The sequence below is a fragment of the Leptopilina boulardi genome, unplaced genomic scaffold (assembly GCF_019393585.1).
Source record: "Leptopilina boulardi isolate dan_hultmark-lab unplaced genomic scaffold, ZJU_Lbou_2.1 LbouV2_193, whole genome shotgun sequence".
In the NCBI taxonomy this organism is placed as follows: Eukaryota; Metazoa; Arthropoda; class Insecta; order Hymenoptera; family Figitidae; genus Leptopilina; species Leptopilina boulardi.
In genome coordinates, this window is record NW_026137744.1 from 10,257 (window position 1) to 24,523 (window position 14,267).

The 14,267-nt window shown below is 27.6% G+C and overlaps 1 protein-coding gene across 1 annotated transcript; it reads right to left on the minus strand.

Moving 5' to 3' along the window:
* Nucleotides 1-7,979: 7,979 nt before the first annotated feature.
* LOC127277968 (putative uncharacterized protein DDB_G0289263) lies at nucleotides 7,980-13,742 on the minus strand. The gene is made up of 4 exons (XM_051299436.1): nucleotides 13,614-13,742; nucleotides 12,644-13,354; nucleotides 10,257-11,439; nucleotides 7,980-8,987 (listed from the first exon to the last, which is right to left on the minus strand). The coding sequence occupies exons 1-4, from the start codon at nucleotides 13,626-13,628 to the stop codon at nucleotides 8,521-8,523; spliced, it is 2,376 nt and encodes a 791-aa protein (XP_051155393.1). The 5' UTR covers nucleotides 13,629-13,742; the 3' UTR covers nucleotides 7,980-8,520.
* Nucleotides 13,743-14,267: the final 525 nt, after the last annotated feature.

Here is a 14,267-nt window from a genome sequence, read left to right on the forward strand (position 1 = left end):
AAAAAGGGTCTTCCTCTACTCGGATCTGGGTGTCAATTTTTTTCTACACTTTTCGGTGTATTCTGTGCAAGAATATGCAATAAAATCGTCTGCCTAAGAAAAATTGAATTTTTTTGGACAGTTTTTTATGCTTTTGGATGCGTTTTTGGTCATAAAAAGGGTCTTCCTCTACTCGGATCTGGGTGTCAATTTTTTTCTACACTTTTCGGTGTATTCTGTGCAAGAATATGCAATAAAATCGTCTGCCTAAGAAAAATTGAATTTTTTTGGACAGTTTTTTATGCTTTTGGATGCGTTTTTGGTCATAAAAAGGGTCTTCCTCTACTCGGATCTGGGTGTCAATTTTTTTCTACACTTTTCGGTGTATTCTGTGCAAGAATATGCAATAAAATCGTCTGCCTAAGAAAAATTGAATTTTTTTGGACAGTTTTTTATGCTTTTGGATGCGTTTTTGGTCATAAAAAGGGTCTTCCTCTACTCGGATCTGGGTGTCAATTTTTTTCTACACTTTTCGGTGTATTCTGTGCAAGAATATGCAATAAAATCGTCTGCCTAAGAAAAATTGAATTTTTTTGGACAGTTTTTTATGCTTTTGGATGCGTTTTTGGTCATAAAAAGGGTCTTCCTCTACTCGGATCTGGGTGTCAATTTTTTTCTACACTTTTCGGTGTATTCTGTGCAAGAATATGCAATAAAATCGTCTGCCTAAGAAAAATTGAATTTTTTTGGACAGTTTTTTATGCTTTTGGATGCGTTTTTGGTCATAAAAAGGGTCTTCCTCTACTCGGATCTGGGTGTCAATTTTTTTCTACACTTTTCGGTGTATTCTGTGCAAGAATATGCAATAAAATCGTCTGCCTAAGAAAAATTGAATTTTTTTGGACAGTTTTTTATGCTTTTGGATACGTTTTTGGTCATAAAAAGGGCCTTCCTCTACTCGGATCTGGGTGTCAATTTTTTTCTACACTTTTCGGTGTATTCTGTGCAAGAATATGCAATAAAATCGTCTGCCTAAGAAAAATTGAATTTTTTTGGACAGTTTTTTATGCTTTTGGATGCGTTTTTGGTCATAAAAAGGGTCTTCCTCTACTCGGATCTGGGTGTCAATTTTTTTCTACACTTTTCGGTGTATTCTGTGCAAGAATATGCAATAAAATCGTCTGCCTAAGAAAAATTGAATTTTTTTGGACAGTTTTTTATGCTTTTGGATGCGTTTTTGGTCATAAAAAGGGTCTTCCTCTACTCGGATCTGGGTGTCAATTTTTTTCTACACTTTTCGGTGTATTCTGTGCAAGAATATGCAATAAAATCGTCTGCCTAAGAAAAATTGAATTTTTTTGGACAGTTTTTTATGCTTTTGGATGCGTTTTTGGTCATAAAAAGGGTCTTCCTCTACTCGGATCTGGGTGTCAATTTTTTTCTACACTTTTCGGTGTATTCTGTGCAAGAATATGCAATAAAATCGTCTGCCTAAGAAAAATTGAATTTTTTTGGACAGTTTTTTATGCTTTTGGATGCGTTTTTGGTCATAAAAAGGGTCTTCCTCTACTCGGATCTGGGTGTCAATTTTTTTCTACACTTTTCGGTGTATTCTGTGCAAGAATATGCAATAAAATCGTCTGCCTAAGAAAAATTGAATTTTTTTGGACAGTTTTTTATGCTTTTGGATGCGTTTTTGGTCATAAAAAGGGTCTTCCTCTACTCGGATCTGGGTGTCAATTTTTTTCTACACTTTTCGGTGTATTCTGTGCAAGAATATGCAATAAAATCGTCTGCCTAAGAAAAATTGAATTTTTTTGGACAGTTTTTTATGCTTTTGGATGCGTTTTTGGTCATAAAAAGGGTCTTCCTCTACTCGGATCTGGGTGTCAATTTTTTTCTACACTTTTCGGTGTATTCTGTGCAAGAATATGCAATAAAATCGTCTGCCTAAGAAAAATTGAATTTTTTTGGACAGTTTTTTATGCTTTTGGATGCGTTTTTGGTCATAAAAAGGGTCTTCCTCTACTCGGATCTGGGTGTCAATTTTTTTCTACACTTTTCGGTGTATTCTGTGCAAGAATATGCAATAAAATCGTCTGCCTAAGAAAAATTGAATTTTTTTGGACAGTTTTTTATGCTTTTGGATGCGTTTTTGGTCATAAAAAGGGTCTTCCTCTACTCGGATCTGGGTGTCAATTTTTTTCTACACTTTTCGGTGTATTCTGTGCAAGAATATGCAATAAAATCGTCTGCCTAAGAAAAATTGAATTTTTTTGGACAGTTTTTTATGCTTTTGGATGCGTTTTTGGTCATAAAAAGGGTCTTCCTCTACTCGGATCTGGGTGTCAATTTTTTTCTACACTTTTCGGTGTATTCTGTGCAAGAATATGCAATAAAATCGTCTGCCTAAGAAAAATTGAATTTTTTTGGACAGTTTTTTATGCTTTTGGATACGTTTTTGGTCATAAAAAGGGCCTTCCTCTACTCGGATCTGGGTGTCAATTTTTTTCTACACTTTTCGGTGTATTCTGTGCAAGAATATGCAATAAAATCGTCTGCCTAAGAAAAATTGAATTTTTTTGGACAGTTTTTTATGCTTTTGGATGCGTTTTTGGTCATAAAAAGGGTCTTCCTCTACTCGGATCTGGGTGTCAATTTTTTTCTACACTTTTCGGTGTATTCTGTGCAAGAATATGCAATAAAATCGTCTGCCTAAGAAAAATTGAATTTTTTTGGACAGTTTTTTATGCTTTTGGATGCGTTTTTGGTCATAAAAAGGGTCTTCCTCTACTCGGATCTGGGTGTCAATTTTTTTCTACACTTTTCGGTGTATTCTGTGCAAGAATATGCAATAAAATCGTCTGCCTAAGAAAAATTGAATTTTTTTGGACAGTTTTTTATGCTTTTGGATACGTTTTTGGTCATAAAAAGGGCCTTCCTCTACTCGGATCTGGGTGTCAATTTTTTTCTACACTTTTCGGTGTATTCTGTGCAAGAATATGCAATAAAATCGTCTGCCTAAGAAAAATTGAATTTTTTTGGACAGTTTTTTATGCTTTTGGATGCGTTTTTGGTCATAAAAAGGGTCTTCCTCTACTCGGATCTGGGTGTCAATTTTTTTCTACACTTTTCGGTGTATTCTGTGCAAGAATATGCAATAAAATCGTCTGCCTAAGAAAAATTGAATTTTTTTGGACAGTTTTTTATGCTTTTGGATGCGTTTTTGGTCATAAAAAGGGTCTTCCTCTACTCGGATCTGGGTGTCAATTTTTTTCTACACTTTTCGGTGTATTCTGTGCAAGAATATGCAATAAAATCGTCTGCCTAAGAAAAATTGAATTTTTTTGGACAGTTTTTTATGCTTTTGGATGCGTTTTTGGTCATAAAAAGGGTCTTCCTCTACTCGGATCTGGGTGTCAATTTTTTTCTACACTTTTCGGTGTATTCTGTGCAAGAATATGCAATAAAATCGTCTGCCTAAGAAAAATTGAATTTTTTTGGACAGTTTTTTATGCTTTTGGATGCGTTTTTGGTCATAAAAAGGGTCTTCCTCTACTCGGATCTGGGTGTCAATTTTTTTCTACACTTTTCGGTGTATTCTGTGCAAGAATATGCAATAAAATCGTCTGCCTAAGAAAAATTGAATTTTTTTGGACAGTTTTTTATGCTTTTGGATGCGTTTTTGGTCATAAAAAGGGTCTTCCTCTACTCGGATCTGGGTGTCAATTTTTTTCTACACTTTTCGGTGTATTCTGTGCAAGAATATGCAATAAAATCGTCTGCCTAAGAAAAATTGAATTTTTTTGGACAGTTTTTTATGCTTTTGGATGCGTTTTTGGTCATAAAAAGGGTCTTCCTCTACTCGGATCTGGGTGTCAATTTTTTTCTACACTTTTCGGTGTATTCTGTGCAAGAATATGCAATAAAATCGTCTGCCTAAGAAAAATTGAATTTTTTTGGACAGTTTTTTATGCTTTTGGATGCGTTTTTGGTCATAAAAAGGGTCTTCCTCTACTCGGATCTGGGTGTCAATTTTTTTCTACACTTTTCGGTGTATTCTGTGCAAGAATATGCAATAAAATCGTCTGCCTAAGAAAAATTGAATTTTTTTGGACAGTTTTTTATGCTTTTGGATGCGTTTTTGGTCATAAAAAGGGTCTTCCTCTACTCGGATCTGGGTGTCAATTTTTTTCTACACTTTTCGGTGTATTCTGTGCAAGAATATGCAATAAAATCGTCTGCCTAAGAAAAATTGAATTTTTTTGGACAGTTTTTTATGCTTTTGGATGCGTTTTTGGTCATAAAAAGGGTCTTCCTCTACTCGGATCTGGGTGTCAATTTTTTTCTACACTTTTCGGTGTATTCTGTGCAAGAATATGCAATAAAATCGTCTGCCTAAGAAAAATTGAATTTTTTTGGACAGTTTTTTATGCTTTTGGATGCGTTTTTGGTCATAAAAAGGGTCTTCCTCTACTCGGATCTGGGTGTCAATTTTTTTCTACACTTTTCGGTGTATTCTGTGCAAGAATATGCAATAAAATCGTCTGCCTAAGAAAAATTGAATTTTTTTGGACAGTTTTTTATGCTTTTGGATGCGTTTTTGGTCATAAAAAGGGTCTTCCTCTACTCGGATCTGGGTGTCAATTTTTTTCTACACTTTTCGGTGTATTCTGTGCAAGAATATGCAATAAAATCGTCTGCCTAAGAAAAATTGAATTTTTTTGGACAGTTTTTTATGCTTTTGGATGCGTTTTTGGTCATAAAAAGGGTCTTCCTCTACTCGGATCTGGGTGTCAATTTTTTTCTACACTTTTCGGTGTATTCTGTGCAAGAATATGCAATAAAATCGTCTGCCTAAGAAAAATTGAATTTTTTTGGACAGTTTTTTATGCTTTTGGATGCGTTTTTGGTCATAAAAAGGGTCTTCCTCTACTCGGATCTGGGTGTCAATTTTTTTCTACACTTTTCGGTGTATTCTGTGCAAGAATATGCAATAAAATCGTCTGCCTAAGAAAAATTGAATTTTTTTGGACAGTTTTTTATGCTTTTGGATGCGTTTTTGGTCATAAAAAGGGTCTTCCTCTACTCGGATCTGGGTGTCAATTTTTTTCTACACTTTTCGGTGTATTCTGTGCAAGAATATGCAATAAAATCGTCTGCCTAAGAAAAATTGAATTTTTTTGGACAGTTTTTTATGCTTTTGGATGCGTTTTTGGTCATAAAAAGGGTCTTCCTCTACTCGGATCTGGGTGTCAATTTTTTTCTACACTTTTCGGTGTATTCTGTGCAAGAATATGCAATAAAATCGTCTGCCTAAGAAAAATTGAATTTTTTTGGACAGTTTTTTATGCTTTTGGATGCGTTTTTGGTCATAAAAAGGGTCTTCCTCTACTCGGATCTGGGTGTCAATTTTTTTCTACACTTTTCGGTGTATTCTGTGCAAGAATATGCAATAAAATCGTCTGCCTAAGAAAAATTGAATTTTTTTGGACAGTTTTTTATGCTTTTGGATGCGTTTTTGGTCATAAAAAGGGTCTTCCTCTACTCGGATCTGGGTGTCAATTTTTTTCTACACTTTTCGGTGTATTCTGTGCAAGAATATGCAATAAAATCGTCTGCCTAAGAAAAATTGAATTTTTTTGGACAGTTTTTTATGCTTTTGGATGCGTTTTTGGTCATAAAAAGGGTCTTCCTCTACTCGGATCTGGGTGTCAATTTTTTTCTACACTTTTCGGTGTATTCTGTGCAAGAATATGCAATAAAATCGTCTGCCTAAGAAAAATTGAATTTTTTTGGACAGTTTTTTATGCTTTTGGATGCGTTTTTGGTCATAAAAAGGGTCTTCCTCTACTCGGATCTGGGTGTCAATTTTTTTCTACACTTTTCGGTGTATTTTGTGCATATTCAGTTACTTTAAATGTGTTTTAATGTGCAATAAAAATATTTAATTATTTATATGTGAAAATAATGCATAATAATTTGAAAAAATATTTTTTTAATATTTAAATTATTATAAAATATACTATCTTGAATTTTTACTTAATCAATTTATTTTAAAATTAAATTTGAAAATATTAATTTCCAAATTGAAAATTAATACTTTAAGTTTTTTTGAAAAATTTTTGAAGGATAATTTGAATTGGAAAATATTTGAAGAGTATATTACTGAAAGAATCACAATATTTATAAAAAATATTTTTTCTTCTTTCACCTTTTTATTAATTATATATTTATTATCATTGGTCTTAACAATACTTAAAATGTCAAATTATAAATTTTTTGATGCTTAGAATCGGTTTGAAAAAAGTTATTTTATGGTTATTTTCTATACATACATTATTGTTGGTTACAAAATGACTCATTTCAGTTAGATCATTTGTTCTTGAAACTGCACGTCAGCCATTTCAAATTTCGTAAAAAAAAATATTTCGAAAAAAATTTCTCCTTACTACCAGGATTGTTTAGCCCGCTTGAAACTCCTAGAATTGGTTCTTCATATTGGTAAGAATTTATGGTAAAAATTTGAAAGAGAAAAAAGTGGGGTTTTTGAGAAAATTGACTTTAATGATTTTTAGAAAATCATCTCCTTTTTTGTTAATTTTGAATCTTTTTTCAAATTTCAAATGGGATTTTAAAGAGGAATATACCCCCTACAAGATCCAAGAAAAATAATTTGATTACATTCATTAGAAAAAAAATTACAAGCGAAACAATTTTTTTTCATTGTTCTTTCGAGTTTTACCTCTCAAACTTCAAATGACCATAACTTCGTTAAACATAATTTTTATGAAAAATAAAAAAATACGTGTCTCTTTATTTTTCATGTAGAATAACATATTTCATCGACAGAAAAATCTACAACATGAAGGTGGTCAGCCTGTACGTTTTGAAATGGATTCAGCCTTAGATCGATTACTTATATAAAGAAGATGTTGTGGTATAAGTCCATTACTCCTGCACATTAGCAAAAAAGTCAGTAAGTCAGTTGATGTTTAAAATATGACCAAGTTTTTAAAGGAAGAACGGTGTTTCTTCCCTATTTTTCTCCAATGAATTTGAAAAAAACAACTTCGAGGAAATGTTGACGAGGAAATTGACCCTATCGTCTGTATATAATGTGAAAATTGTCATCGAGTCAGTCAGTTTGACTAAATCATTTCTATTAATATGTTTGTGATTTGTAAATTTAAATATTTTATATTTCTGTTGTATTTTCTTTATTTATTTGATTTTATTTATTGATTTTAATTAGGTAAAAAAAAATTATTTTTTAATTTTTTGTTTAATGTTATAATTTTGAATTTAAAGTGTTGTATTTATTTGAATATAATTATAATAAGTGACCTGATGATAGTGGCAAACCAGACCACCGAAACGTTGTCTTAAATATTAAAAAAGTGAAAGATTGTTTTTTCTTTTATACCTTACATATTCCAAAAAAATCGAAAAACTAATTTATTGACTTTTAAAAAAGTTTTCAAAATAATGTAAAATAAAATTGACTTTCTTTTGTCATCAGATTTTTTTTTTTTTTTTTTTGAAATGTGAAGGTTGAGAAATTTGTCATTGACATTCAGGTTTGCAAACACAAGTGCCTGGAATTCCTGAATAACACAGGAGAAAATAATTTAATGTTTATTCACTTTCTAATCACACCCACCGTTTTTTATGTATATATGTGTAGGGAATTTTGTCTAATATTCTTTTTAATTAATACAAAAAAGGTAAGGTCCCTTCTCTCATGAAGCGTCTAAAATAAATAAACAATTGTTGCAATTTTCGCATTTAAAATTTTTTTTTACAAAAAAAAAACATTTTTAATTTTTTAAAGAAATCAAAGCTAAAACTTAAAGAAATTTTGTATCTGCAGGTTTAAAATGTAATGAAAAATCTGATTGAATGTATTTTCCATGTAAATTAAGATATTACAATCAATATTCTACACTTCATGGAGATATGTATTAAAATTTGATTTTTGGTTACGGCGACATAAACACTTTTAAAATATCACATCTTTTTATTAAAATCATTTATCAATGTAATTAAGATTTTTAACTCTTACAATTATAGAGTTATTGTATATATAAATATTGCATAATGTCATACATTTGTAAACACACAAATAATAAAATTATCAGAAGCAGAATAAATGTGCGTAGTCAAAAATATAACTTAAAAAAATAAATTCAATTTTTTTGCAAATAAATTTCTTCTAATGAAATAAATTCAAAAGGTTCTTGAATAAATTTCTTTTCATTGAAAAAAAAGTACTTTCACTGTGACTATATTAATGCACGTTTTCATATAAATATATATATATTCAACAATTTTCGATATGTCATTCGTTTGCGTTGCATTAATTTTATTTTAATTTTTTATTTTTACTTCTAGAAAATTAGAAATTTTATCAAAAACAAATATAGTAAAAGTATAATTCGACTTTTTTTTTTTAATATAAAAATGGTTAAAAAGAAAAATGGAAATATAATGTAGAAACTAATTTACAAAATAAATGGAGAAAAAGTTTGTTTTTTTTTTTTATTTTTCCGTTTGTGTGCATTGGTGTGCTCTGGAGGGAAGAGGAATGATGGTATTTAGTTTTCCGACAGAAAGGGAACCTTGTTGAAACCGTTGTGTTTCGGAAGAAATTCCTTTGGGCGATGTGACTTGAATTTTTCTCATACGAGCTATTGGAGGTCTAGCTCTTACTTTATATTTATACCATCCACGTTGACGTTTTGCAATTGGACTTCTGTCTTCGTTAGGTAAAATAGGACTATGAATTATTGCAGATTGAGATATTGCATCTCTGGGTCGTTTACTTGCGAGATGATTTATACTTTGTTCCAGTCTCGGTTGTGAACTCGATGATGAAGATGATAATGGTGATGATACTAATGATAATGATGATGATGATGATAATTCTATTGGTGATGGTAATTTCGTTAATGATGAACTTGACTCTTCATTTGATGATTCACTTGATTCTTGTAATATACTCGCTCCTGAAAAATTATTATTATTTATTGTTATATTATTATTTATTTTTGTACTTTATTTATTTTTTTTTAAGTTAATTGAATATTATGCAAAAAAAAACATTGAGGGTATGAAGGGTTGAATCCAGGTTCGACGTTTACAAATTGAGAACATTAATTAACTTACTATTATGAAGAAATGTTTGAAAAAATAATTTTCTGATGTCCATTGGTTGTAGTAAATTGGTTAGCGTTCTCAATTTGTGTGCGTCGAACCTGGGTTCGATCCTCCATACTCTAATTTTTTCATTAAATTAACTTGAATAATATTAAGTAAAATATAAAAATTAATAATGCAAGCTTGCTGGTAACAATTTTGAACAAAAATCAGAATTTAAATAAAAACCAACTCTCAAAAACATGTTGCGATATAAAAATAAGAAACATTAAAAAAATTTTAAAAGAGAAAAAAAAATTTTTTTTTGAAAAATTATAATATATTTATATAGAAACGAATTGTTCCAGTAGTGACTGGTTGTCAAGATACAGGGGCTCAAAAATTTATACTCTTATATGAGTTATTTCTGAACTTTCTCTGTTAACATAACTATAATGAGTTTAAAATTCAATTTTTATCTTATATTTTTTGGGCTTTTTAATAGAATAATCAAAATTAATATAAGTATAAATTAAACTGTATTTTGAATAATTATTAATAAAGAAATTTATGGTATTAAAATTATTTCCGTTTATTTTTATTACATTTTCACAGCTGTTAAAACAACTTTTTGAGTGCATGCATAAAAATAATTAATAAATAACTAATTTTTAATACTATAATTAATTAACAGTAATATAATAGTAAATTAATTAAAGACGTCTAATTTTTTTAAAATTTTAATTAACATTTTTACTTTTTAAAAATTATAATATTACTGATATTTTTACTTTTTCATTATACGAATTATTTTCGCCATTCATTATTAAACACTCGATTTTTGTTCAAAAATTTTTATATTTCCATTTCTTAAATATTGTAATATTCAAAAATTAGAGATTAGAAAATTTGATAAAAAATGCTAACGCTTTAATAAGTTTCAAATTTTTTCAATTAATATTTCAATTTTTTCAATAAAATTTTATTCCCCATTTTTATGTAAAATTAAAAAGAAATTTTTATCATTCAAATTACATAAATATTTCTGTTATTATATTGTAGAAATTAAATTCTCTCGTAAGTAAATTTTTTATTAGAATCGTGAGCTCCACAACAAATTAAGTAGAGAAACCATCTACCTGGAAATTTTTTCAAAGCATTTCTCACGACTCGTGCCATTGCTGAAAGAATCCCATCAGATTTTGAAGAGTCTTCATTTTCATAGGACGCATTTTCTTTATTGCTGATACTTGTGAATGATGATTCATTTTCTGCTGTATAACACTCACTACTACTACTGGCAATAGAAAAATAACTATTGACAGATGACGTTGTGGATTTTCTTCTGAATTGAGAATTTTTCATTGAATATTTTTCCTCTTGTGATCCTATTGAACGATTGGAAATTGAATTGTAAACAGTGTTTATCGATGATAATGATGATGTTGATGATGATGATGATGATGTTGTTGTTGTTGTTTCCTCCAATTTTTTTAATTCCGAATCAATTAAAGGTACCAAATCTGATCTTGAAAATTGTGATGCATTATCAATAAGAAGCATCATGACAATTCGTGAAGATTCTGCTGCTTGTTGATTTTTTCTTGAATTTGTCTCAGATGAATTTGAATTTGATGAACTTGGACGAATATTTTCAAATTCATTTTCTTTATTTTCATCTTCGCTAATTTCATTTTGTTGATAATAAATATTTGATTCGTCAAATGAATTTTTTTCTTCATCTCCATTTTTCTTTGTGTAAATTTTATTTTCACTTACAGAAACAATGTTATTTTTAAAACAAACATTTTCTTTTAAATAAATATTTTTCATTGATGAAATATTTTTTTTATGTAAATAATTTTCATTTATTGCTATTTCTTTTGATTTATTGTCATTTAAATAAACATTGCTAATCATTAGAGAAATATTATTTTCATTTTCTAAAGAAATTTTATTTTCCTCTAATAAAAATTTATTTTCCTTTTCATAATTTATTTTATTATCATGATTATCAGTATTGTCAAAAGTCGATTCAATTTGATTCAGTGATATTTCATTTTCATTAATTTCTTCTTCGTTATTTAAAAATTGTTGTGATATTTCGGATAAATTTTCATGAGCTTCAAAAAATTCTTCATATTCAGCCATTTCTATTGTTTGGGAAAATTGATCGGAAAATCGAACTGTTTTCTTTAATTGTTTTATATCTTTCTTATAAGTTTCACTTCGATGATATTTTGAAAACTCTTCAACTTTTGTTAATTTTTTACCGGAATTTAAATCCTGTTGTTCACAGGTGTAATATTCGGAGCTGCCACTCTGTAAATAAACAAAAAAAAATGCAAGGCATTTAATTTATTATTTAATTAAATTATTTACATTTAAAAATTATTGAAAATTTATTTTACACTAAATTTTTTGTCTTTTTATTTTAAAAAATTGATAACATTTTGAAATAAAAGACACCTTATCGAAGAGAATTAGTTTAATTTTTAATCAAATATTTTTCATTAAAAAAACTAATTTTTAATTTATTTTTCTTATTTTTTTTTTTTTTTATAAATCTTGACATAATTTGTTTTAATTTTCTTGGGCAAAGAAATACTTCTTTGATTTTACGAAATTTTTTTATTTGAATCCAAGAAATAAATGTTTATTTTAATGAAGAAATTTCTTTTAAAAGAAAAATATATTTATATCATTTTAAAATTGTATATATACATTCATATTTTGATTAAAATATGTTTATTTTTAAATATTAAATTAATTAAATATCTTTGAAATGCTTTGAAATATATTTATCAAATAAATCAATAATTAATAATAAAACAAAATTTTTAAAAATCCACTTGTACTGTTTTCAACAAAAATTATTTTGACAATAAAATTTGTTATAAAATAATAATAATTATTCAACATTTTTGTGTTTCTTGTTTAAAATTAGTAAACAATTATAATTATCTCCTTACTTAAATTTCTTTATAATTTGTAAATAGTTTATCATCCGTTTGTTAATTTAAATAAATAATTTTATTCAATTTTTACAAACAATAGCTTATTTTATACTTTTTAAAAAATTTTCTACAATTCTGTTTGTTATTTTTTATTGAATAAAATTTTGATTATTAAAAAAAAAATTAAAAATTAATTCTAAATAAGCATCAAATATATGTTAAATAACCTTCTCTAAAAATGTAAAAAAAATTTAACAGATAAAAATAAATAAAGAAATATAGGTATATTTAAAATAAACAAATTTTCCTGTATTGAGAATTTAGAATATAATTGTTATCGTTACCTCATTGACGCGGCTTGGAAAAATTATAATTTATCGTAATAAAAATAATCACTTTTCGTATAACACATATATATATATATATATATATATTTTGTTTTTAGTTTTGTTAAAATATTAATAATTTTCCAAATAATAAAAATTTATAAATATTTTCAATATATATTTAAATTTGTTGTAAATAAATTTTTTCCTACAAGAAACACCTTGTAAAATAAATAAATATACCTGTATAAATGATTTTGATTGTGAACTGTATCGACCACTGTTGAATACAGAATCAGAACTACACTTATTTCGAAATTCGTTATTATCCAAAAATGGAGGAGATTCCGTATTTTCCAATGATGATGAAAAATTTCCCGGCGTTTTAAGATGTAAATTTATAGAATTTGATTTTCTCAATTCGAAACTTATCTTGGGACCACTACTTATCATCGGCGTACTTGTATTTCTAATCAACACTGGAGGTGAATTCAATGTCACAAAATAACTGCTTTCTTTATTACAATGAGAATTAATTTTTCTATTATTATTATTATTTTTATTATTATTATTATTATTATTATTATTATTACTATTATAATTATTGCATGAATCGATATAATTATTGACGTCTAATTTTGGCGTTTTTGGTGATAGTGTATTTTCCAAAATTTTCAATACACGACGTGAATTTTCCAATTTCCACCAACCGCACTTTTGAAGTAACGTTAAATCTTCACACGTTCGAAACGACTGACCGCACAAACGACATAGAAGTGGTAAATGATGAAAAACCAAATGACAAATAAATTCGTGACTCTCGTCTCCTTTTATTTGGAATTTTTTTGAACAACAAATTGGACACTTTATTTCACGTGCTGAATGATTTTTTTGCTCGTGTGCCAATCGACAATTTGAACAACAAAATAATTTTTTACACTGTCGACAACGGTTCTGTAAATTTTCAAAAGATTTACCCTTATTATTAGTCATTCTTAAAATTTCATATAATTGACTATAAATTTATTATTAAGTTATCTACTTGAATTGTTTTGTGAAATTATTTTTGTATTTATGTATTTTTTTTTTAATAAGGCGATTAATCATATTATAATAAATTGTAGTATTAAATTTATTTGACATTTGAATATTTTTGTAAAAAATAATTAATTTTCCTAGAAAATAAAAAAAAAAAAGATAATTGATATTTAACCTCGTGAAATTTCATTCTCGATTTGATTATTAATCACATTTCACAACTCACGTTTGAATGTTTCACTTCTACTGTTTACAATTTTCTGAAATATGACAAATTTCTTTTCTTATGGAATTGATATCTTATTTTGTCAGTCAGGAGCGTAGATAATCAACGAAATTATAAATTTTTTTTTTTTTTTTTTTTTTTTTGAATTTTTAATATAATTATAATATCCGTCAAATTTGTAAAGTTATACGAAAAATAATTACGCTAAAATCAATTTTTTATGTAAACATTTAGTAATTGTAAAATTAATTAAATAAAATAAATTTTGATTTCACAATTTGAATTTTAATGAAATTTTCATTAAAGTGAATTTTTATTCAAAAAAATTTTCTGTTTTAAGGGAATTAAACAATTATTGTTAAATATAAGAATTTTAAATTCCGCATTAAACTTCATTTAATCGAATTCTCATATTTAACAGAATCATATCCAATTACCGAATCTTGTTTTATTACATTAAAAAGTAATGAAAACAAAATTTTGATTGGACAAGTTTAAAATTCGCGCTATAATGATTCCAGCTTGCTGGGAATAATAATCTATCAAATAAAAATTTGGTAAATTGATGATTTTTTTCAACTAATAATTTTTTTAAATGAATAT